The 24,488-nt window shown below is 42.4% G+C and overlaps 2 protein-coding genes across 3 annotated transcripts in view; both read right to left on the bottom strand.

Annotated features, from left to right (window-relative positions):
• The window catches only part of neto2a (neuropilin (NRP) and tolloid (TLL)-like 2a), a gene marked incomplete at its 3' end in the record, with an annotated part of 35,572 nt that extends 15,536 nt beyond the window's left edge, over window positions 1–20,036 (bottom strand). The window contains exons 1-7 of the mRNA XM_083759442.1: window positions 19,629–20,036; window positions 10,114–10,170; window positions 8,081–8,224; window positions 4,963–5,211; window positions 4,144–4,191; window positions 1,814–1,941; window positions 302–530 (exon numbers count right to left, since the gene is read on the bottom strand). Coding sequence (XP_083615568.1) covers window positions 302–530; window positions 1,814–1,941; window positions 4,144–4,191; window positions 4,963–5,211; window positions 8,081–8,224; window positions 10,114–10,170; window positions 19,629–19,638 — 865 coding nt within the window. The 5' untranslated portion in view covers window positions 19,639–20,036. The remainder of the gene's footprint in view (window positions 1–301; window positions 531–1,813; window positions 1,942–4,143; window positions 4,192–4,962; window positions 5,212–8,080; window positions 8,225–10,113; window positions 10,171–19,628) is intronic.
• A 3,301-nt stretch (window positions 20,037–23,337) lies between these two features.
• Window positions 23,338–24,488, bottom strand: part of itfg1 (integrin alpha FG-GAP repeat containing 1) — a 169,690-nt gene continuing 168,539 nt past the window's right edge. For both annotated transcript variants that reach the window (XR_014568920.1, XM_083759155.1), the window contains one exon: window positions 23,338–24,488. This exon is cut by the window's right edge. The gene's annotated coding sequence lies outside the window, so the exon portion shown is untranslated.

Here is a 24,488-nt window from a genome sequence, read left to right as displayed (position 1 = left end):
GCTGAAGCAGAGGTTGTGTTCACTTGATCAACGCACAAGGCGGTGTAGACATGTCGGGAGGTAGGGGTGGATTACCATTCTGTCCCTATCAGAACATATCTCGGACAGCCACCGCTTTAGGTATAGTTTTTGTGAGGTTATAGGGTCAGGGTTAAGTTTAGGTTTAGGTATAGTTTTTGTGAGGCGAGTTAAGTACATGTTTAAACACTGTTGTATATTGTGTGCACATAAGGGGGGGAGAACGTCACTCATGGTCCACGAAGGAGGGGGGGTGGGGGGGGGGGAGGAGAACGTCACTCACGGTCCACGAAGGAGGTGAAGAGCATGCGGAAGCGGCTGAGGCGGCTCTTCTCGTCGGCCCACATGCGCACCACGCCCACGCCGTTGTCCAGCATGACGTCGTTGGCCACCGTGCTGCAGAACTTGGCCTTGAGGTTCTCGATGGCGCTGCTGCCGTCATACACCGCCACAAAGTTCTTCTTGCACTCGTTGGAGTGCTCCATCTGGTACTCCATGAAGCGCAGGTATATCTGCAAGCAGAGAGGGTTTCTCAAATGTTATTATTTATTATTCTCTTATCTCTCTACTCTTTAACTGAGCCTTTCCTGTGTTGCATGCTTGCTGCCGTTTCAGCAACAGCACTCCGTCCGTCCGTCCCTGTCTGTCTGTCTGTCTGTCTGTCTGTCTGTCTGTCTGTCTGTCTGTCTGTCTGTCTGTCTGTCTGTCTGTCTGTCTGTCTGTCTGTCTGTCTGTCTGTCTGTCTGTCTGTCTGTCTGCCTATCTGTCTGTCTGTCTGTCTGTCTGTCTGTCTGTCTGTCTGTCTGTCTGTCTGTCTGTCTGTCTGTATTCATTAGTGAAATAAGTATTAGTGTGAAATAAGTATTAACCAGATAACACTGTAGGCATAATTCATGATTCATGCAATCATGAGGTAACCAACCTATGTCTAACCAAACCTATGTCTAACCTATGTCTAACCAAAGTATGCCTCCCAACCATGATGGTGCCATGGTCCCCGGTTCACCATCTTAATGGATAATTGTAAAATTATTCTACATCAAGGTGTGTGTGAGCGTGTGCGTGCGTGCGTGCGTGTGTGTGTGTGTGTGCGTGTGGTGACCAGTATGTGCTGATGACCCATTTAACCATGGGAGAGACGCAACAGCAGTGAAACCAGGCCAGAGGATGGAAGAGGAATAGAAATGGAACACAGTCATTATCTGTGTTTTGTTTTGCGCATTTCATTAAGGTTTTCTTGTTCTGGTTTAAAATGCCTATGCTTACAATGATGACCAGTGTCATCATTATAAGTGACTTTGGGTTGTTAAGCTGTGTTTGCAGCACCGTGACTGTGTGTGTTTGTCTGTCCATGTTAGCACGGCATAAACAGCTATAGCTGATTGCAACACAGATGCAACCAATTACACTAATTAAACACAAACACAAAAAAGGAGACAGTGCAACACGTGCCATTTAAAGACATGCACAAACTCAGACAAATCACATACAATCACACACACACACACACACACACACACACACACACACACACACACACACACACACACACACACACACACACACACACACACACACACACACACACACACACAAATAAACTAGTACCGTCTGAATACCCACACACTTCAGATACAGTCAGAATTTCAGGTATAGTTGGCAACCCTAGCAGCAGCCCTGCGGGCCTACTCTGTTTGATCTTTGAACACTCTCACAGTTAAACCCGTGAGGGGATTTGAACCCCTGGCGGGGACCTGTGGTACTGCATGGGTGTTCGGCTCCGCTCAGTGCTCACCTTGGACTGTGGAGGAGCTCTGATGGTCCAGATACAGTCCAGAGCGTCTCCAGGCTTCACCTTGTCCTCCTCGTCCACCTGACTGGACCGAATGACTCCATCATAACCACTGAGCTCAAACTGACAGTCTGGGAGAGGAGGAGGGGAGACCGGGGGATATCAAGAAAGAACAAAAATAGATCTGCATAATTACACATAGAATAACTGTTCTATATTCAACGTATTCTGTACGCCCTCGTGGGTTGGTATTCCTTAACGTCTCGCAGGTTGCTACATTGGTATACTCTCATTTATAAAGCCATTCTTGGTAACCTCCCACGTTACATTGGTCTAAATTTGAACTTGTCCAAAACTCTCTCAACCTCAGATCAAATGGTTGGTTACGCTATGTCGTGCCCCCAACTAAATCTGAGGCTGGGAAAAAAAGCATTGCTTATTTCGGACCCTGGTCTTGGAATGACCTACAGTCCAGACTCAAACTGGCTGCTGTGATTCCCCTAGTGAGCTTTAAATGGATTGCCATGGGCACACTTCCCATACATTGCTCCTGCTTTGACGTATAGCAACTGTCTGCTTGCTTTTTAGTCAACTAGCAATTTCCGTTGCTTAGTTTTTATTTATTAGTCCATATTGGTCGCGTTCCTGTTCTCCCTTTAAGCTTCTTCGGTAGTGGGTACTGTATTTATGAGCATTGTATGTCTGTCCTGTTTTTGTTGTGTATTTTTTGTTACTGGCAGAGTTGTGTCACTTATTTTGCCTATTGTTCTGGCCAGTTCACACTTGTAAAAGAGACTTCAGTCTCAATGTGGTTTTTACTGGTTAAATAAAGGTTAAAAAAAAAAAAAAAATAGATTATGCCGGGCCGGGGACCACAACTGCAGAATGATTGTGTGTGGGGGGCCGCACAGCGTGCACGCACGAGGAACATTTTGGGGTTCTCAAACAGCATTTTGTGCTCAAAGATTTATAATACATTTGTGCACAGTAATGAGCAGGATAATATGTCTATACAGGTATATGCTGCCTTAGAATAGATGTAGACCTATTTGACAGTGCATAAACATTATTGCCTTGACATTACCAACCGTCAACGTACACAAACACGCACGCACGCACGCACGCACGCACGCACACACAAAATCTTCCAGGGGCCACAAGGGGGCCACCAGTTGAATACCCCTGATATAGACATTAAGGAATATCAGCACGTTGTAAATGAGAGAGAGAGAGAGAGAGAGAGAGAGAGAGAGAGAGAGAGAGAGAGAGAGAAAGAGAGAGAGAGGAAAGCAGCAGGAAGGTATAGGCATAAGGAGAGGTTGTTACAGTAAGCAGGGAGAGCAGATTAAGGAAGGTTAGGGGTGGCAAGGATTAAAAGCATGCAGGAAATGGAGGCTGAGAAGAGTGGACCCAAAATGGCGGGAGGGACAGCGTTTTATTTGAAGAAGTTCAAGGATTTACGGACGGAGAGAGGTCAGGTGAGATACAGTAGGAGGGAGGGGAGGAGATAACGGATGTGTACGTGTGTACGCTCACCATGGGCCCGTTTCACAACGCTATGTAAATAAAGTGACTAAAGGAGGGTGTAATTTCTCTAAGCAAATTTTTCCCATGGCGGACCACTGGTTGAAAACCCATGCTCTAAGCCAATGGGAGACTAGCCCTATACGGCCAATGGGACACTAAGCTGTAGACGCTATCGTTTATTTTGGGTGGACGTTGTGGGATTTTGGAAACTTTCAAGGAAATGAGGTTGATGCTTTACAAATCAGTTTACATTCTCCGTGAATGAAACAAGTGTTGTGATTGGTCGGAATAATATCGTATTTGTCTCTGCCTTAGGTTGTGACCAGGCTTTTCTCTTCGCAGATGAGTAAGCCTGGGACCTGGGCTAACACTATAAGCCCGCTCTCCTCTCCCTCACCGCGCCACTGCAAACACGACTACAGAAAGCCCCATTAAGGTACGCAATAGAATATGCGAGAGAATGGAATGCAAGCTGATTTCTTTGGACATACAAGGTTTCCACCTTACAGTGACGACACGTTTGTATGTGCCAAGCATTCCATGCCACAGCTTCCAATAAGATAAGCTCCAAAGTCCAAAGCACGGAGGGACGTCTCTTCAAAAGGCATCAGACAACAACTGGCATTTTGTTGCTGTTGTGAGGGATACCTTGTAAGTCCAAAACCTTTCCCTTTTTAGTTGTTATTAAAAACAACGATTTAACAATAGTAAAAACACTAGGGTGTTAAAAAACAAAACAAAAAAACAAGTTGAAACACAGAAGATACAAGGTTTCTTGCCCGACAAAGCTGTATTGAAAGGTTTACCTGGGATGGGGTTGAGCAGTCCTCCCACGTGCAGATGGAAATCTGGGTCTGAAATGATTGGAATACAGATTGGAAGGAGCACTTCATGGCAGGAGAAAATAAGCTACAGTAAGCAACAAAGACTAGATAAGGTCCCATTATGGTGATGTGTGGAAAAGAGACGGCTGCGCGGCAACTGGCATTCTGTTTGGCATTAATATCTGTCACACAATGCTGGGACACACACAGATGTCCTGGGATTCTGCACTCTCACGGATTCGGGAGCTCTGATTGTTTGACCATGGGGAAAGAAAATGGGGAATGCTGTTCTGTAACTGCATGTGAATGTGCATCATTCTATGTATATTGTATCTTTATGTATGTGAGGAGTGCGTGCGTGCGTGCGTGTTTAAAGCTCTATTATGTAATTGTCTTTAGTGATTAAAATGTTGTCCAATCTGTATGGCAGTATGTTAATCAGTGTTTGGCACGTTAACCTTAAAAAAGGAATTAGTTATAGACAGTTAAATACTACTTACTATTTCCTGCTCTCAAAAAGTAACTAGTTACTTCACTAGGTGATGCATTATAAAAGTAACTAGTTACATTAATTCAGTTACTTTTGCTTTACTTGTATAATTTATTTAAAATGAATGTGTACATTTTCAAGCTGCTGAAGCACAAGATGACTCTGACAGCTTTCATCTATTGTAGTTCATGGTAAATACTACAGATAATACAGTAGGAATAATGTCTTCAATAACAACATTGAAAAAACCTTTACACCACTAATTTACGAGAAAGAAAAAAGAACATACACAAAAAGAGAACAATGGGTACCTGCTATGAAGGTGTACTTGATGCGGAAGCCCAGGCCCTCCAGCTCCTCGTCGCTGGTGAATTTGATCCACATGAAGCGTCCCGTGGACGTCACCAGGCCGGGGTTCTTCCCGCCGCAGAAGCGGTCGATAGTCGGCGAGAAGCCGAAGGGGCCGTCGCGGATCTCGATGTGGTCGAAGCGGCACTCGAAGCTGGGCTCGATGTAGTAGTTCTTATCGAACACCAGCTGGATGCGCTGCCTGGGGAGAGCTGGGTGGACAGGCAGGAAGGGGATGCACAGAAATAACATAACATCAAAGCATGCCACTCACAGCCGAGTAGATCCTGATTTGCATTTCAGGACAACTTTACACAATCGTTTATGTTCTGCTTTGGTCAAATAGATATTTTAGTATTTGCACAGAAAAAAGAGGCAAAGGTCTTTCCGTTTGGGACATACTTTATAGACTCGCACCTTCACATTCATTCTGCTCCTTCACTAGAGTGAACTACTAGTGCAGGGGTCAACACTGATATTTTGACAAATTGGTACCACTAAAGGTGGCCGTATTTGTCTCTACTCTCTAGTTTATATTTTGGTATGATACATATTCCAATTCAGTAGCTTAATGCCAGTTATCGCCAGTTATATGTGACCATACAATTAACATCCTAAGGCAACATTTTCCAATTTTCATTATGCTTTAAGTAGCACGTGACGTGTCAAACTAGAGGGTTTTAATGATTCTGAATCCATTACAAACATTAGTTTTGCACGAAAAACACTACTTGGGCAAAAAACGGCCATAGCCGGCTATGTCATCACATTCGGGCAAGTGTAAGGATTTTAATATGACCTATATAGCACTTTGGTATGCCTTTGGTCATTGTTGTAAATGTGCTCTATAAATAAAGTTTGAGTTGAGTTGAGTACAAATTCATGGCCACGCACGCACGCACGCATGCACACACACACATGCACACACACACACACACACACACACACACACACACACACACACACACACACACACACACACACACACACACACACACACACACACACACACACACACACACACACACACACACACATACATACATACACACCTTGATGTAGTAAAAGAGAACAGAATAATTGTACAATTACCTATTAAGCTGATTAACCCGGGGACCATGGCACCATTGACAGCACAAACCATGAATTACGACTACAATGCTATCCGATTAATACTTCACTAATGAATACGCTCTTTGTGCAAGTTTGTCCTGAAAGTAGTACAAAATAATAGGCTCCATTTGTCACGTCGCTGCAGACCCTTTGTGATGCAAGTCTCTCATCGCAAGCAGTGGTGGAAGTACTCACATTTATTACTTAGTCCTAAGTAAAAGTATCAATACCACTTAAGGAGAAAAAAGGGAAAAAGGTAGACCAGGGTAGGCTAGCCTTGCTTTGTCCCTAGGGGGAGCTATTGAGCTATATGTAAATTCTGTTTTCTACCTCTGTCTACACAGATTTTTTTTGCATTTCATGAAATGTGTTTATTTTACATGTGACGATACATAGAAAGAAAATAGAATAATAATAATTAAATCAACTATTAAATGATATTTATTAATACGTGGCTCCATGAGCCTCAGGAATGTCTCTTATTACTTGCGCGAGCAGAGTGCAAGTACTGTTTTAGGCTACGTACTGTATGTCCATGACTGCTTCGGCCAATCTGGGATTGTGAATTTTCGGTGACACACTCGGCCAATCAGGGATTGTGTATTGTCTATGGTGACGTCGCTCGGCAAATACAATCAGGGATTGTGTGTTTTTAGTGGTGTCGCTCAGCCAATCAGAGTGTAAGTTGGCAGCTCGCTGCGTATGTCGGTGGCCCCTCGACCGATTGGATTGGGCCCGTGTGTTGGTGGCGTCGCTCGGCCAATCAGGGATTGGCTGATGACGTAATTATGTATGTTTATGTAAAAACGGTGGTTCCAAGAGACAACACCAAGGCCCTAGAAAAGGCAATCCAATGTTGAAGCTGCCACTACCTACTGGAGAGAAGTGGAACTGCAGCACGGAGGTGGACGGACGTTCACATCCACATATGTGGATGACGTAACCAATTTGAGTGGTGAGAGATAAGTTGCGCAAGTTGGCAGCTCGACAGAGTGCATTTCTAGTCTGGTCCTGCGCTGCTTTTTACCCACTTTCGATAAGATGATCAATGATTCTGCATGATTCCCATTCTAAGGCTATCGATCAGAAAGGCATTCTTAACACAATGATGGATGCTATCAACTCAGTTCAGATCTGTATCAGAGGCTTGCTCCTCGCATGTCTCAGTCGATAGCCACACACACATCCTGTCAATAACATCAACACAGTATTTTTTTAAATCACACCCATGTGAAGTGAGGGGCGCTCTTATCATTTTACATCACCATGACGTAAAATAGACATTAGATAGCCTTTTTGCTCAGACACTAAAACGGAGAATTCTCCATTCATTGTCAATGGGAATTTAATGTTTGTGTAGGACAAAAATAGACACTAAGCCGATTAGCTCACTGCAGTGCTCAGACACTATGACATAAAATGCTCCATTCATTGTCAATGGGAATTTAGTTTGTGTAGGACGGAAATCTACACTAATATTTGAATATAGGAGGGGCTAGCGTCCCTCAAAAAAAGAAGAAGAGAAGGGCTGCAGTGTTCTTAAAGAGATTGTGACATTGTAATTGTTCTTAATTCTTTTAGGTTTTCTGAGCTCAATTGCACCCAAAACACCTGAACTTTTAACATTCAGTAGACTTTCTGTGGTCTGGGGTTTTTTCAAACAAGTGCTCTGATTTTCCTGCTGTTTGTGCACGTCACAGCCTGCAAATCCCATATATGCTCAGAAGGCTTCCAAACCTCAGAGAAAACTCCAGACCACAGAAAATCCACTGAATGTTCAAAGTTCAGGTTTATTTTAGGTCATAAAAGCTAAATGAAAAATGAAAAATACAAATAAATGGAAATGAATGTCATGAAACCTTTTAAGTCAATGTGGGAAGGTGCTCTTCACCACAATGTCACAATTGTGACACTGGCCTATTATTCATCGCTCCCCAGGTTTGTGACGAGAGGAAGGGGCAGCTGTACCTTCCAGGATGTAGATGCACTCCTTGTTGGGGGGGTAGGTGGTGGGGTAGTTTGGCGAGGTGAAGACCCCTCCGTTGATGTTACGCACCCATATGCCACAGTCATTCTGACCCGGGATCTGGGCCCCGTGCTCACTCGCCAACTCTGGAGAGAGAGAGAGAGAGAGAGAGAGAGAGAGAGAGAGAGAGAGAGAGAGTGAGAGAGAGAGAGAGAGAGAGAGAGATATATAGAGAGAGAAACAACCTTGTTCTCACACTTTACTTTTTTCACTCTCAAACATTCACATCATGAAGGTAATTTTACCCGAAAATCGAACATAATATCTCATGCTCAGATCATTATTATTTGTTGAACATAATTGTCCAGACTTTTCATCTCTTTATGAAACCTAAAGTCTATCCATAGCCTATACCTTTGCCCTGACCAATGGGTTGAACACACTGACTAATAGACCTTTTCTATCTTGTTTTTCATGTCCAAACAAATTATAATATTTAGACCATTTTCTCTTCAAAAGTTTTAAACAAACTCACAAGGCATCAATTCTGCCAGACTGCCACATTAAAAAACAAAAACAAAACAAAAAAACAACAATGACAAATCGTCTCCACCTATCCACATATATCCACAGGAATCGGTACACAGTTCTTCCTTACTTTAATAGTTATGGTACCAAAACAAAGTTAACTATCTTTGTTTTCAAATATGATGCTTTGTATGGTCCCATTAATATTAACTTTTCAGCAATATATTTTATAAAGATGCATCATTAGTCCTGTTCACTCCTTTGAAATAGTTTCCCCCAGTCTGTTTCTTTAAGGAGTTTATACAAGGCTCTCCACCCTGGTTTGCTTTCATCAGTTCAAAATACCTTCTCCACACTGAATCTGTATCAACTTTCCCATTTAATGTTAAGAGCGCACAGCACATGCACAACCCCTTTCCAATTCTTTCAACGGTTCTGAACAGCCCTTCAGATCAGGAAAAAGCTAAGGGTCCTCCTCATCAGGGGTTTCATGATCCTCAGACAGTCTGACTGTGCTGACTTTTTTTACAAAAGTATTTCACAAGCCTTCCTAGCTCGTCAACATCTTTTTGATTGGTGACCAGGATTGCAATGTCGTCTGCGCATGATAAAACATGTGCTGTGTTAAAGCCAGGTAGGATCAGACCATGACGATCACACCATAACCTAATCTATGCAACAGTAATACATACAGTACAACATCTCCGACAGAGAGCAATCGTGCCGCACCCCACGTTCTGCTCTGAAAGGAGCACTCCATTTACCTTCAGCACACAGCACAGAGAGAGAGAGAGAGAGAGACACACACACACACACACACACACACACACACACACAGACAGACAGACAGACAGACAGACAGACAGACAGACAGACAGACAGACAGACAGACAGACAGACAGACAGACAGACAGACAGACAGACAGACAGACAGACAGACAGACAGACAGACAGAAGTGAAAGAGAAATTCACCACATGACCTTTTGTGTGGTTTAACCACTTGAACCACCACTTTTTTTTAGAAGAGATTTGGTGTAGAGCAGTGGTTTACAACCCTTTTCATATCAAGGTCCATTATTTATTCAGCATTTGCGCCATGGACCACCATTTGATGACATTTAGCCTCTCGGGCCCACAACTTAGAATATTATGTTGTCGTTCATGAATACGACTTTGTCCACAATTCCATGCTGTGTGATACCATTAGGAGAGATTACAGGCACACATTGATCAATATAACAATTATTCTGCATTCTCTAATTGTGTAGACATCTTGTAAATTACTCTTGAGAGCGTAAAATAAAACCAAATGGACCCTTATGCGTCCATTTGGTTTCATTAAAAAAGAAATTGGTTACCAACTCTCCATCATTTAGCTCAAGGTCCCCTCAAGGTCCATTGGTTGAAAACCACTGGTTTAAGTGGTTGAAGCAGACTTAAAGCATTCCATGTTCAGACAATGCAGTTGTCGTTCAAACTGCTCATGAAATATCTATTCATCCTTACCTTTAGTTCTCTGAGCCAGAGCGAAGCCCTCTTCTACGAGAAGCAACAGAATCCAGGCTGCAACGCACGCGCACACACACACACACACACACACACACACACACACACACACACACACACACACACACACACACACACACACACACACACACACACACAGACACACACACACACACACACACACACACACACACACACACACAGTGTCAGCTTACGTAAAGCCTGCATTCTGCTTCCAACATGAGACTCACTGTCAAGTGACGCCCCAACGTGACACAAGAGCGAGGGCTTTCTGAACCGTTGGGCTATCGATTCCAAATGACAGCCCCAGAGAAATGAGTTCAATGAACGTCTTCATCCATGCATAATTAAATTCATGAGCTTTACTGTAAAAACAAAAAAACAAACATATTGACGCTGTCGGGTGGAAACCTTGTATGTCTAAAACTGATACTTTTCATGATTCTAATTACATACCCAATCTACAAGCTCCATGGTTGGAGGAGGATTGAACTTGTGAACTCAATACTGCCACAATCTGGTGGAGTCATACAAGGCTCTCCACTGGTTGAGAACCACTGAAGTAGGGCATACATAAATAGTTGACATTTGTAAATACCAGGTTTCAGCCTGCAGAAAAGGCAGTGGTGGAAAAAGTACTCCGTTTCAGTTTATAATTATTTATAGCGCATCACCCCAAGGGGTCTCTGTGCACTTCACAACAATACACAGCAAAAAGCAGAAAATACAATAGCACAATAACACAATAACACAATAACAAGCATAATACGAAGTGCCAATACACATGGATGACATAAGTACCATACGTTAGGACAAAGTTAAAAATGCGTTCAGAAAATCTATTAAAATAGCATATAGGGTTTTGAAACCACGGGGGAGAGCATGGTGAATATAGTGATTTCAGTGAAACTAGGGGGAACCATAATGCAGGGAGAAAAGATGGGTTTTAAGTATAGATTTAAAAATGTCTAGTGAGTTGGCATCTCTTACTGTTTGTGGGAGAGCATTCCAGAGACAGGGGGCACGATGTGTGAATGCTCTGCCCCCAACCGTTATTTTATTGTGGTGTGTGACTGTGAGTTTTCCAGTATCTTGGGAGCGTAGAGGTCGTGGGGGGATGTATGCTTTTATTAGGCTGGACATGTTGTAGGGTCCATTTAGGGCTTTAAAGGTCAGGAGGAGCACCTTGAAATCGGCTCTGGACTGTATGGGTAACCAGTGTAATTCTTTTTTTTTTGTCTTAAAATGTTTTTTATTTTAAGACAAAAATCACAATAATACACGTTAACAACATGAATGACTTAAAGAAAACAAAACACATATAAAACAACACATAACAGCAAAAGCAAGGAACACAAAAACAAACAATCCCACCCACCCCTCCCCCCCCGAGACCAAAGATGCCACAAAATGTCATTACTCCTACTACTGTGCAATGGAGACAAAAAATAAATAAATAATGATAATAATAATAATGATTAAACCATGCCCTTAACCAAATCTGCAATACCAGACCAAATCTCAATGTTTTCCTCTTATGCACCATGCAATCTTGCTGTAGACATTTCTAAATGATGTCTAGAAAGGTCAAAGCCCATTGGCGAAATGACAATGTATGAGGCGGTTTCCAGTGCGAAGCAACCATCTTCTTTGCGGCCGTTACGCCAGCAAAGAAGACACGAATACGGGTGTTATTTAATGGCAACTGGGATACATCACTTAATAAGAATAGAGATGGGGAGGGTGTGATGTTAACTTGTAGAATAGTCGAAAGGTTAGTAGCAACCAAATTCCAAAATGTGAGGACACTCGGACACTCCCACACCATATGAAAGAATGTACCTATGGCGTTTGACGTGCAGAAAGTGCAGTTGTGATTATTTAAAATCTGCATAGCACACAATCTACGGGGGGTTAAGTATGTCCTATGAACAAAATTTAGATGAATTTGTTGATGATCAGGATTCCTAGAAGACAGGACAACATTAGACCACACTGTATCCCAGCTCCAATCTGGATCTAGATTTGGTATGTCATTCCTCCATACAGTATCGACAAGCAAGGTCCCATAACTAGATTCTAATAAATAATCATACAATACGGAAACAAAACCTCTTGACCTAACATCACAGATAAGTCTATGCAAAGGGTGCATTGTAAGGGGGGTCTGCCATGGCACCCCATATGTCCTCATGGCAGTTCTCAATTGTAAATAGAAAAAAAAGAGTTACCAGGCAAGTTAAAAATATCACATACATTCTGGAAAGAACGTAAACCATTAACATCAAATAAATCACCCAAAGTATGAATCCCCTTGGAACTCCATCTGGGAAAACGAATAGGACGATTGTCCAAAAGCAAACCATCATTGTTGAACACTGGGGAAAACAAATTCCATTTCAAATCAATCTTGCGCAATTTTTCAGCCGCTCTCCACACTGTTACTAACTGAGAAATGATTGGCCCAAAGCGAACTTTGCATTGATTATTCGTTATGTTTGAATAGATCAGATCTCTCAATTCAACAGGATGAACCAAACTCTCCTCAAGCTCTCGCCAACAAACCTTTATAGTTGAGTCGAAATATCTTAAAAGGGGGCGAAGAGTGAAAGCCCAATAATATAATTTGAAGTTAGGCAACGAGAGACCGCCATCAGCTCTGGCCCGCTGTAACAAGGAAAGTTTGAGACGTGGGCGTTTCCTATTCCACACAAATTTAGATATAGCAGAATGAATCTTAGTCCAATACTGTGCTGGCGGTGGCAGTGGGAGCATAGAACTCACAAAATTAACCCTAGGGAGGACATTCATCTTTATGATTGATACTCGAGCTCGAAGAGAGTTGGGCAATGACGACCATCTGTCTAAATCAAGACAAATTTTGTTCAAAGTGTCACTATAATTGTTTTTAACAGTAGCTTGAAGAGACGGGAACACATCTATGCCAAGATATTTAAATTTGTTCACTACTGGGATTATGGGAAGCAGAACAACAGATCTCATCTCCTCATTTAGCGGCAAAAGAGCTGACTTTGTCCAATTGATTTTGTAGCCTGAGATGGCACTGAACTGATCAAAAATCTTAAGAATGTGTGTAATTGACTGTGGAGCATTCTCAATAAACAGCAGGATGTCGTCCGCATATAAAGAAATACGATGTTGTGTGTTGTTAACTGAGATAGTTGTGATCGCTGTGGACTGACGTACTGTCTGCGCTAACGGTTCGAGCGAGAGGGCAAAAAGGAGAGGACTAAGGGGGCAACCTTGCCTTGATTACCTGCCTATCGTGAACAGTGGAGAACAAATCTTGCCTGTTAATACCATCGCTGTTGGATTTGAGTACAATACCAGTGTAATTCTATGAGTGATATGATCGAATTTCCTTTTCCTTGTTAGTACTCTGGCTGCAGCATTTTGGACAAGTCAAGGCCACTGAAGTAGCCTAAGCCCTAAGGCCTGACTCACACCTTCACAACAAATTGATGTATAGCTGATGCATGAGACTTGTTTACTGATGCAAGCTCGCAATGCATTTCCAATGGGAGTCACATGGTTTGACACAACATTTTTGTTCTATGAGGGGGAGGGGGGCAGTCGAAACACAGCCCGAAAGCCGTACAACAAAAATGTTGTGTCAAACCATGTGACTTCCATTGGAAATGCATTGGGGCAAGATGTAAACAAACCCTTTGTTAAGTTTGTTTACATCTACAGTAGCATCCAACAATGTTGTATGCTAGATCGAAAGGTGTGAGTGAGGCCTAAGGCCTCACAGCCGAAAGGGAACTGCCCATAGATCCGAAGTCCCGTTAGTCCGAACATGCACTGCTCCCGTGCTTGCGGTTAGGTTTAGGTTTGCTCCCGTGCTTGCGGTTAGGTTTAGGTTAGGGTTAGAGATAGGGATAGTAATTTCGGAACAATGAACCTTCTGACTAATGACACGTTACCCAGCCGAAAGCCGTACAACAAAAATGTTGTGTCAAACCATGTGACTTCCATTGGAAATGCATTGACATTTACCTTTTGTTTACATCTAGCATGCATCTAGCATGCATCAATGTTGTATGCTAGATCGAAAGGTGTGAGTGAGGCCTAAGGCCGTTTGTTGTTTTTGATGGTAGACCGGAGAAAAGAGCATTGCAGTAATCAATCCTTTATTGATGAAAGCGTGAACCAGAGTTTCGGGATCGGGAAGTGATAATATTGGACGGATTCTAGCGGACTCAAATGTTTTACTTAAGTAAAAGTATAAAAACTGCAATATAGAAATACTATGGAAAGTCCGGAATTCAAAATGTACAGAAGTACTGAAAGTAAAAGCACTTATTATGCAGAATGTGCCATTTAAAGTTTTCAAATGTATAAAAATCTTTAAAAAATTGCAGATCTACAAGCCCACAATGTATTGCGATGTGACACATTATGATCAGATACTTTCAAATGGCCGTATAATGTCTAGAGCTGAAGTGGTATAATGTTTGTAATAATAATCAAAATCTACAAAGCAACTACTAACTAAAGTTGTCAAATAGATATAGTGGAGTAGCTATAAGTACAATATTTGGATCTGAGATGTAGTAGAGTAGAAGTAAAAGTATATGAAATTGGAAATACCCAAGTAATGTACGAATACCTCTAAAAGTACAGTAATTAAGTAAATGCACGTCGTATAGTTACTTCACCACCACTGTCAAATAGGAAGCAACCGATGTGTTGTTGTACACCGTGCAGTAGCTTCTCAACCCAACGATAATATGTGCACTGATGGTGATGTAACATTATATGTACTGTATATAGATATATATATACTGTAGCAGAAGTTGTCATTGTAATTATATACAGGCTCAGAGCGGTTGACAACATTATAATAGAGCAGAGCCGACGCACAGCGAGGGATCAGAGCCCACTCATGTTTGACTCCATGAATAATGCATAATGGAGGAGGGGGAAGGGGGGAGGGGAGTAACATTGTGGAGGGGTTTTTTTATGTGATGAATTATGCTTTAAGGCCACCCATTGCTAGCAGTGGGATGAGAAGCTACAGGCCTGGAAGACTTTCTCGAGTGGATATTATGACTGTTACATTTTAGAATGTCATGGTGGTTGCGGCCAGTGGTGGAAAGTAAATGTACTGACGTATTGTACTTGAATACAATTTTGAGGTATTTGTACTTTCTTGTGACCACCGCGCTCTGACTTATGGTGCGTTACCAGCTTAAATCAACATTGTAGAATAGGTGAAGAGGTCGCAGGTTTTTTCTCTACATCACAGGACAAACGTTTCGGCTATCGGACACTGATGAAGGCTGGATAGCCGAAACGTTTGTCCTGTGATGTAGAGAATACACTATTTGAAAGTATATTCTTGGTGTGTGCGACCTCTTCACCTATTCTACAATACTTACTCCACTACATCTTGAATCCAAATGTTGTACTTTTACTCCACTATATTAATTTGAAAACTGTAGTTACTATAGTCGCCTTGTAGATTTGGACTATTATTAAAACATACATTAACCACATCAGCCCTGTATATACATTGCAGCCATTTGAAAATAGCCGATAAGTTATCACTGCCCCCACTTTCCGTTGCTATGCTTACGCCCATTACATCTCTAATTATCACACATGGCAACCATGGTCCATAACGCACTTCAGCGTTGCGCCACATTATTGAACGCTATTGACATTGTTCCCTACCATTTCTGCCATATTTATTGTCTTTTTTATTTTTTATTATTATTATTTTTTTTTCCTAGACTACCAGTGACAAAGTAATAGAAATGATTCCTGGAAAGTTAGGATGCTATAACAGAAGCCATTATTCTCGCATTAATAAAAAGGAACTAAATTAAATTGAAATCGTGTCAAGAATGGCCGAACCTGCCTACCGATGATTTCATGGTAGACGGGTTTCTGAACTGTCCTCTGAGACAGGGTGAGCAGTCAATGATTATTATAATGTGCATTAGTGAGGACCAATTATATGAAGATAGGTTGAAAATGGGTCAAGTGGTCTTTTAAGTAAAAGCAGCCTATCAATAATGTAGAAATATTAGCCTTTACAAGTAAAAGTCCGGTATTCAAAATGTACTAGAGTAAAAGAACAAAGGTATTGTCATCAAAATATCCTTAAAGTCGAAAGATCGACTAATTACAAATAGCCAAAACATATAGCAGCGTAAGTTTTCAAATAATTGCTGTGAACTAAAAAATTATAATAATTAAACCTCAAAGGTGTACATGTACACTTTTGACTTACTCTGTGACTTACTCTCCTCCACTGGTACTGTGTCTAACATGACTTACTCTGTGACTTACTCTCTGGTACTGTGTCTAACATGACTTACTCTGTGACTTACTCTCTGGTACTGTGTCTTACTCTGTGACTTACTTTCCTCCACTGGTACTGTTTCTAACATGACTTACTCTCCTCCACTGGTACTGTGACTAACATGACTTACTCTGTGACTTACTCTCCTCCACTGGTACTGTGACTTACTCTGTGAATTACTCTCCTCCACTGGTACTGTGACTTATTCTGTGACTTACTCTGTGACTTAGTCTCCTCCACTGGTACTGTGTCTAACATGACTTACTCTGTGACTTACTCTCCTCCACTGGTACTGTGTCTAACATGACTTACTCTCCTCCACTGGTACTGTGTCTAACATGACATGACTTCATTTCATCTCAGAGTGCAGCTGCAGACTCCACATGGTGTGGTAGGTAATAAGCAGCGGTAAAGTAAATATACTTAGTTACTTTACACCACTGGAGACAGGACAATGAAGGGTGACTGGATGTTAGAAGAGATGACCCAGAGCAGAGAATCAAACCTACAACCTTGAACCTATACATGTAAGCATGCAGCAGTAAGAGTAGACATATGGTTTCTGTACTGGTTGATTGATTGATTGATTGATTGATTGATTGATTGATTGATTCACACAAACGATTGGTTGATGTATTGATACATACAGACAGACAGACAGACAGATAGATTATAAAATGCCACAAGAAGATAATCCAAACACCTCAGTTCAGTTCATGACCCAGAGCTTTTGTTTGCTGAAAATAAAGCTGATGCATCAAAGAATAAAAAGTGTACATACAGCACAAACATAAACATTAGCCCATAACAGCCCGTTGGACAGAGCATGGTGACAGACAGTGAGAATATATGTTGAATTACAATGATATCAGCATGTTTCCAGCTCTGCCTGATATGCATGCCGTAGGCCTGACGATCCCCACTGGGTTTATAATAGGTTGGAACCTGCTCATATTGAATTAAAGAGTGTGTGCCCGTCCTGGCACATTGCATAATGCTAGAGAGAGAGAGAGAGAGAGAGAGAGAGAGGGAGAGAGAGACAGAGAGAGATGGCAAGAGACAAAGAGATGGAGAGTGCGTGCGTGCGTGCGTGCGTGCGTGCGTGCGTGACTGTGAGAGATAGAGAGAGAAAGAGAGAGAGAGGTGGAAACAGATGGAGGCAGAGAGTATACAAAAAAGCGACAGACAGACAGACAGACAGACAGACAGACAGACAGACAGACAGACAGACAGACAGACAGACAGACAGACAGACAGAAGCTGGAGGTGGAATACTGTACTTCTTCCTTGTGAGATAGAATCAACAACATAGTTGGTTGTGGTCTGCGGTGAAGGAACATGCCCTTATATTCTAGGGCACGTCATTTCATTTCCACATCACTTCTACTCCAGCTTCCACCAGCCTGGTCATCTGGTTTGCTGCTACACACATGGATGCCCAGATGTCGGGTGGAAACCTTGTGTCCCAATTTGTTTTTTTATTATTAATATTGAAACATTTACAATAGTGAAAATAGATAATATGCAAGCTCATAAATCTGCTATTTTCACTATTGTGTCCGTCATTCTTGTATGCATGAAGCAGGGCATCAGGAAAATGGAGATACAATGTTTCTGATTGACAGCAATGGTATTTATAGCGGACTAAACCGTATGTAAACTGCTGAGGCGGTAATATCCCATTGCAGTTGGATCAATAGCCTTCAGAATTTAGCTTTGTCATATAACAAAGAATTAACAGACCATGAGTATTAATAGCCTAGCCCCTTATGGGTGGTCCAAACGAATGATTGAATCCTCTCTGTGGGGAGATATGGGTCAGGCAGATAAGAAACATGTATTGCCATATTTGAACTTTTTATGTTTTTCCTTTTATAAACCTACTTCACCATACAAGAGTGTCGCAAGAAAATAGTGAACATCGCAGATCTACAAGCTGACAATTTAGCTATAAATGAATGAATGAATGAATCATAAGTAGGCTAATGTGTGACTGCTATATAGGGCTCTATTTTAATTGGAATCCTGAAAAGTAACTGTTTTGGATGCATGAGGTTTCCACCCGACGATGTAAACATCCAACAAAATGGGAGAGGGGGGCAGATGTGTGTGTGGGGGGGGGGGGGGGGGGGGGGGCGGAGAGAGAGAGAGAAGATCTACAAGCTAAGGTGTCTCCATGCCATGTATGGTTGATCTTGTAGATCTGCTATTTTTGCTATACTTTTGTGCGGCACTGCAGTGTGATGAAGGACTACCCTATATAGGGTATACATTTACAAAGGGAAAAAGCTAAACATGTGAAACACCGTCAGGAGATATACGAGGTCTCTGGCCGATATGTAAGGATCAAGGATGTTAGATAGACTGCCCACTGCCCAGTGGCTTGAAAGGAGCCGCGAGCCGCCCTATGGCGGCGGCGTGGCGCGTGCCCCAGATGTTGTCAGCGCACAGGGAGCTGTCACTTCAGCACCACCACGACCTTATAGTGATGAGCCTGGCGATGGAGTCGCGCTGCATGGCGCGGAAAATACAGCGAATGTCGCCTTCTAACTTGAATCTTACGTCCCCATAGAATGACTATATTCATGGCCATTCATAGGTATTTTATATATATAGTTCAACACGAAATTCAAAGGCGCATAAAGCCACAATAGGGGATTTAATTTTGTTGGCCATTTCCGAGGAGGCGACATTCCTATAGTTCTCTAGGCTATACTGGTATAGTCCCCGTGGTCGAAATGGAAAAAAGGAGAATAATAACGAACTTAAATGACATGAACCTGTAGATGGCGACGTACGCCCTTCAATCATTTATTTATTAATTTATTTGTATTTGGGGATTTTTAAGAATAGCACAAAACTTGATGTGGAGGAAACAGGGGGAGGATAAATACAATAATGTAACAGTATGGGTAAGGTAACAACTATGGCTCTAAAAGATATAGCCAGAGAGAGAGAGAGAGAGAGAGAGAGAGAGAGAGAGAGAGAGAGAGAGAGAGAGAGAGAGAGAGAGAGAGAGATATGGAGAGAGAGAGAGAGAGAGAGAGAGAGAGAGAGAGAGAGGTTTTGCCATGAGGTGATTTTCGGGTCAGTGATGCATTAATAATCGTGCATTAATAATAGCTTATATTACAGAGCTCATGCACACAGAGGAACTCACCTCTGTACATCTCCTCGCCTCGGTATATTCCGTTTATAAACCCTCAGCTAACAGTCTCCCTTCCTTATCTCTCCATCGTACGGATCCAATATTACAAGGCGATGATGAGAGGAGAGCAGGGGCGCTTCTTCACAAAATCCAACTTTTCTCCGAGGTCGTTAAATCCTCCCTCCATCCCCTGGAAGGAAACAACGAGCTCCTCCACGGCGCAGAACGCAGCAGCAGCAGCAGGCTATAGCAGCAGTTATATGGTCAGACCCACGGCGCGTTTTGGTGGCAGCAATACAACGAATGCTGCTGAACATTTGATTCCGTCATAAATAGGGTATACTGTAGAGCTCCGGTCGCGTGAAATGTAGCACAGCAGCGGGAGACAACATGCAGATGCCACGAAGCGGTTCAGTCAGTCAGGGTGTGTGTGTGTGTGTGTGTGTGTGTGTGTGTGTGTGCGTGCGTGCGTGCGTGCGTAAAGGCGAGTGGATGGAGTGGGAGAGATGGCGATGGAACGGCGGAGGAACGGACTGAGAGATTCGACTCTAAACTAGGCTCATTTAAGCCGCGGGCGCTGCTGACTTCAATGAGCACCTTGTACGCATGCACCTCCTCCTCCGCCTCGTCGTGTTAACACACGCGCGCGCTCACACACTTGCACATGCACGCAGCACGCACACAAACGCGCGCGCACGTTCGCATGCACAGCGAGCGGACATTAAAGTATCGAGCAGATAACTTGTCCGCATCTGTGGTTCTCAAAGTGGGGTGCGGACCCCCAGGGGTCCTTAATTGATGGGGTTCCCGGTGGTCCCCATCAAAATTTGTTAAATAGGCCGCCTATAGCATCAAATCGAAATCAGTTTAAGCGCCATATATAGCCTACATTATTAGCCATTTGAAAATAGCAGATTCACAAGCAGTTTGTTTCTCTGTAGCCTATAGTTTAAAGCGTTGGTTGTCACGGAACTCAGTCACAACACACGTTGTTTGCTGTCTGGCTTCTGTCGTTTGTTGTGTCAATCAACAAAATAGGTAACAGCTTGTCACCAAACCCTGCCTATTGAAGGGGTGTATTCAACACAACTTTCTCATAGGCAGGCCTACATAACTGCATGGTCTTAATGCAGTGGGTCCAACTCTTCCTTCAAGGCTTTCTATCAGAAAAGGGTGTTCTGTTCCTTCTGGCAGAAAACATTTCTGATAAAAGGCTTTCTTTTTCATATACTTTACTAGGATTATTTCACCTAATAATAATACATTGCATTGCAGTCTGAGTAAACTGTGTGTTTTGGTACAATTTGGTTTCAGTTTCACACACCACACAACCTACAGGTCTGCAAACATTTGACTCTGCAGCCTGCACCGGTTTACAATACTATCGATGCTACTTGCATTATTCAAGTAGCATCAACAATATTGTAACCAAAGAGAAATAGTGGTTCGCAAGCCATGTGTTGTGCAGTATTCAAGTTGAATACTGTATACTAGTGGGTTGCGAAGCTGCAGTCACATAATCATTACGGCCTTTTTTCCTATATACAGCTTTTGTCCCCACACGTCTCATATTTGCCATTGACAATGAAAGGAGAAATTGGTCATATGTGCCTCAAATATGTAAATTTGTGGCAACACAAACAATAAATGCCATTGACAATGAAGGGAAAATTTACATCATATGTAGACGAGCAAATCGCCTAACCAATCATGAATTCAGTTGAGATGATGATGCATAATGATAAGAGTGCCCCTCACTTCACACGGGTGTGATTCTCTTTCTCTTTATCTTCAAATTAAAATTAGGCCCATTTTCTGTCCCTTTGTATCTGCGTTCACTGTGACCTTGTGGCAAGAATGTTAGGCGAAGTTCAGCACAGACATCATGCCAATCAGTCAAACTGAGGCCCTGTCAGGAGGGCCTAGAATTGGTTCCTTCTCCTCAGACCAGAGCTTGGGCCTCTCTGAAATACATGGGTGCCATTTGGCATACACCCCAAATTTGAGAGCACTTGGTCATTCACCCTCCGTTATGCCCTGGACAGACTGACATGCAGAGATTTGGTGAGTTATAGAATGATGATTTATTATTTCACTATTCATCTATGTGTCCATCATGGTGCTTTGCAGTGCCAGGTTGTCAGTGGTGTGTAAATGTCACCCTGATATTGATCCCACATTTGACGGCTCATATCACTGTGCTGCTAATCTGCTTCAGCTCACCACCTTCTTCATGCTGGAAACACATTTCTTATTCCTTTTTATCATCCATCATTTAAACTGACATCCCTCGATTCCCTCCCTCACACGCGGCTGCTGTTGGCCGTTTTGACTTTTGACAATCCATTGTTCTTTCCACACTTCAAAGACCTGCTAGATTTCCCTAATACTCAATATGACTATATTATATAATCATCTGAACTGTTTCATTTCTTTGTCTAGTTTTGATTGATTAAATATCCTAACGTTCAAGTCAACTGAATCTACAGTTGATTTAATTTAACTAAAATGTATTTTTGGGGCTGTGATGAAGTCGTAATGCCCGATCTACTTCCACCGTAACATAATCCATAGGATTAAAGATGCTCATTTCCAGAGGTTCTCAAACTATGGGTCCGAACCTTTTAGAAAAGCATTTTCATTATGTATTAGCCGTAGGAGTACGTGCAGTGACAAATATCACCTGGCTTCTCTCCGCCGAACACGGACCATTATAGACGCTCGACAAAGTCAGATGTACCGTGTCGGATTCAAATACCCCAGACTGACTCCTCAGTGGTGAGCAGGCACTTTTACCACTGTGGCAACCAAGCGTCCCTCTTTGAGTGTCACTTTCAACTGTACATTTGTTTCTGAAATCACTCTGTGAATTTTGGCCCGGCCGACATGCTTGTGCCAAATGAGCTCTATAGGACCATTAGGACATCTGGAGTTGGCCTATTGATTAAGCACTTTATTTATTTATTTTATCCCACGATTTTGTAACCTATTTTCACCCGTGTCAATTATCTAATGTGATCCTGGGCTCTACACACCCTCCGCCAACCTAGTCCCCATATATGGGGGACATGGGGAGAGCAACGGACTTGAGTTTCCCTGGTTGGACGTAGCGGGTGGAAGGAACACGTTATTCCAACCAGTTACTTTCCCCTCCATCAGGCGCCCCGGCTGGCCAGTGGGAGGCAGTTTAGAGACCAGAATTACTGCATGTTTTTTGTGAGGGTACCTACCCTAGGGGACACGGGGAGAACATGCAAACTCCACACAGAAAGGCCCTTTCGCCAACCCCGTCTCGGGTATGGGCACTGATGACGCAGAGGAGACACGCCGCCAGCACTCACAGCGTCCCGAGCGGGAATCAAACCCAGGAGCGTCTAGCTGTGAGGCGACAGCACTACCGACTGTGCCACCGTGCCCCCGATTAAGCACTTTCAACCAGTCTCTACTCCACATAACTCTGGTCCTCACCCTATTCCTAAGGGAGACGCCAGCCACAATCTTATTTTCAGTCAATCTTTTGGTCATGTTCCTCAGGTGAGAGTATTGAACAAAGAATGCTCTGTATATCGAGAGCTTTGCCTTCTGGCTCAGCTCTCTCTTTGTCAGTCAGTTACAGCGACTGTAATACAGCTCTCCTGTTATAGTCCAAATGATCTGAAAACCCACTCAGATCCCCTTTGTTGTGCTTCGAGATGAAAAGAGAAGTCCATTTTAAGCATGACAAACCTTTATTTTCAACCACCCATGTCAGCAAAAGTAAACACATGTATTAGCTTGTACATTATGCAAAAACAAATGCACAACTTCAAATACAATGAATGTAACCCCAGTGTTGATCATTAGTAAATTAAATTAAAAACAAATGCAAACCATAGAGAAAAACAAGACTTCTGTTTTTGCAAAAATAAATACACAAACACACTGAAGGCTCACACCATTATGTATCAATGAAAATCTAGCGCAACGAGCTACACTGTACAATACAGTAGATTTCACAACAATCAATAGATTCTTCATTGTTTCTTCTGCGTTTCTGCTGAAGCAAGGTTTTCAAGGGAATATTTGCCATAATTCAGATTAATCTGGCAGAAATGCAATTCCATTTAGAGGCAATTCTAAATGTTTTAATGACATTGGTAAAAAAACAACAACAAATATTACCAATGGCTACTCAAGTCTGTTGCAAGAATAAAAGAGGCGAAGTTGGTCAGACAGGCAGACAGACAGGCTAAAAATTGTTCAGTAGCATAACCTATCAAGTACAACCACATAATGTGCCAATGACACTCAAATGACACTTTAAAGTCAACGTTATGTATTTGATATACATTGGAGTTATGTATAGGAACCCACTGAGTAAGAAACAAAAACAAAAGCACAATTGCAACATATTGGCTAGTACGTTTCCTCAATGATTCCCTCTTAACGGTTCCATTCCTCAACGGTTCTTATATATTCCATTTCCTACATATTCTATACATCACAGGATACAGGGGAACTCCGCATGGGTTACTAGAGGGGGTTCCAAACACAGGCCTTACTGGTCTGTAACTCTGAGTGTACAAATGGAATCACATTTGGTTCCATTTGTACACTTGAATTATGGTGGTCCATGAAATTAAACAGTTTGAGGAACACTGGTATTGTTGTATAGTAGACCTGAAGTCCACACACACCAGCTTTGACAGTGTGATACACCAGTTCCGGAAATGGTTTCATCAAATGTGATGGAACCGATTCCAGTTCCTCAATGTTAGATCTAGTTCCGGATCTTCGCCCTAATTAGCAATATGTTTTTTTTTTCTTCTTTTTTTCTCCTCAATTGTAAGGCGTGCAAATGTAAGAAAGTCAAAAGCTTTTCACGCTAGTGGT

Source organism: Protomyctophum parallelum (genome assembly GCF_964188405.1).
Source record: "Protomyctophum parallelum genome assembly, chromosome: 2".
NCBI classification, from domain to species: Eukaryota; Metazoa; Chordata; class Actinopteri; order Myctophiformes; family Myctophidae; genus Protomyctophum; species Protomyctophum parallelum.
Note: the sequence above shows the minus strand (reverse complement) of the source record. Positions and strands in the feature narration are given on the sequence as shown.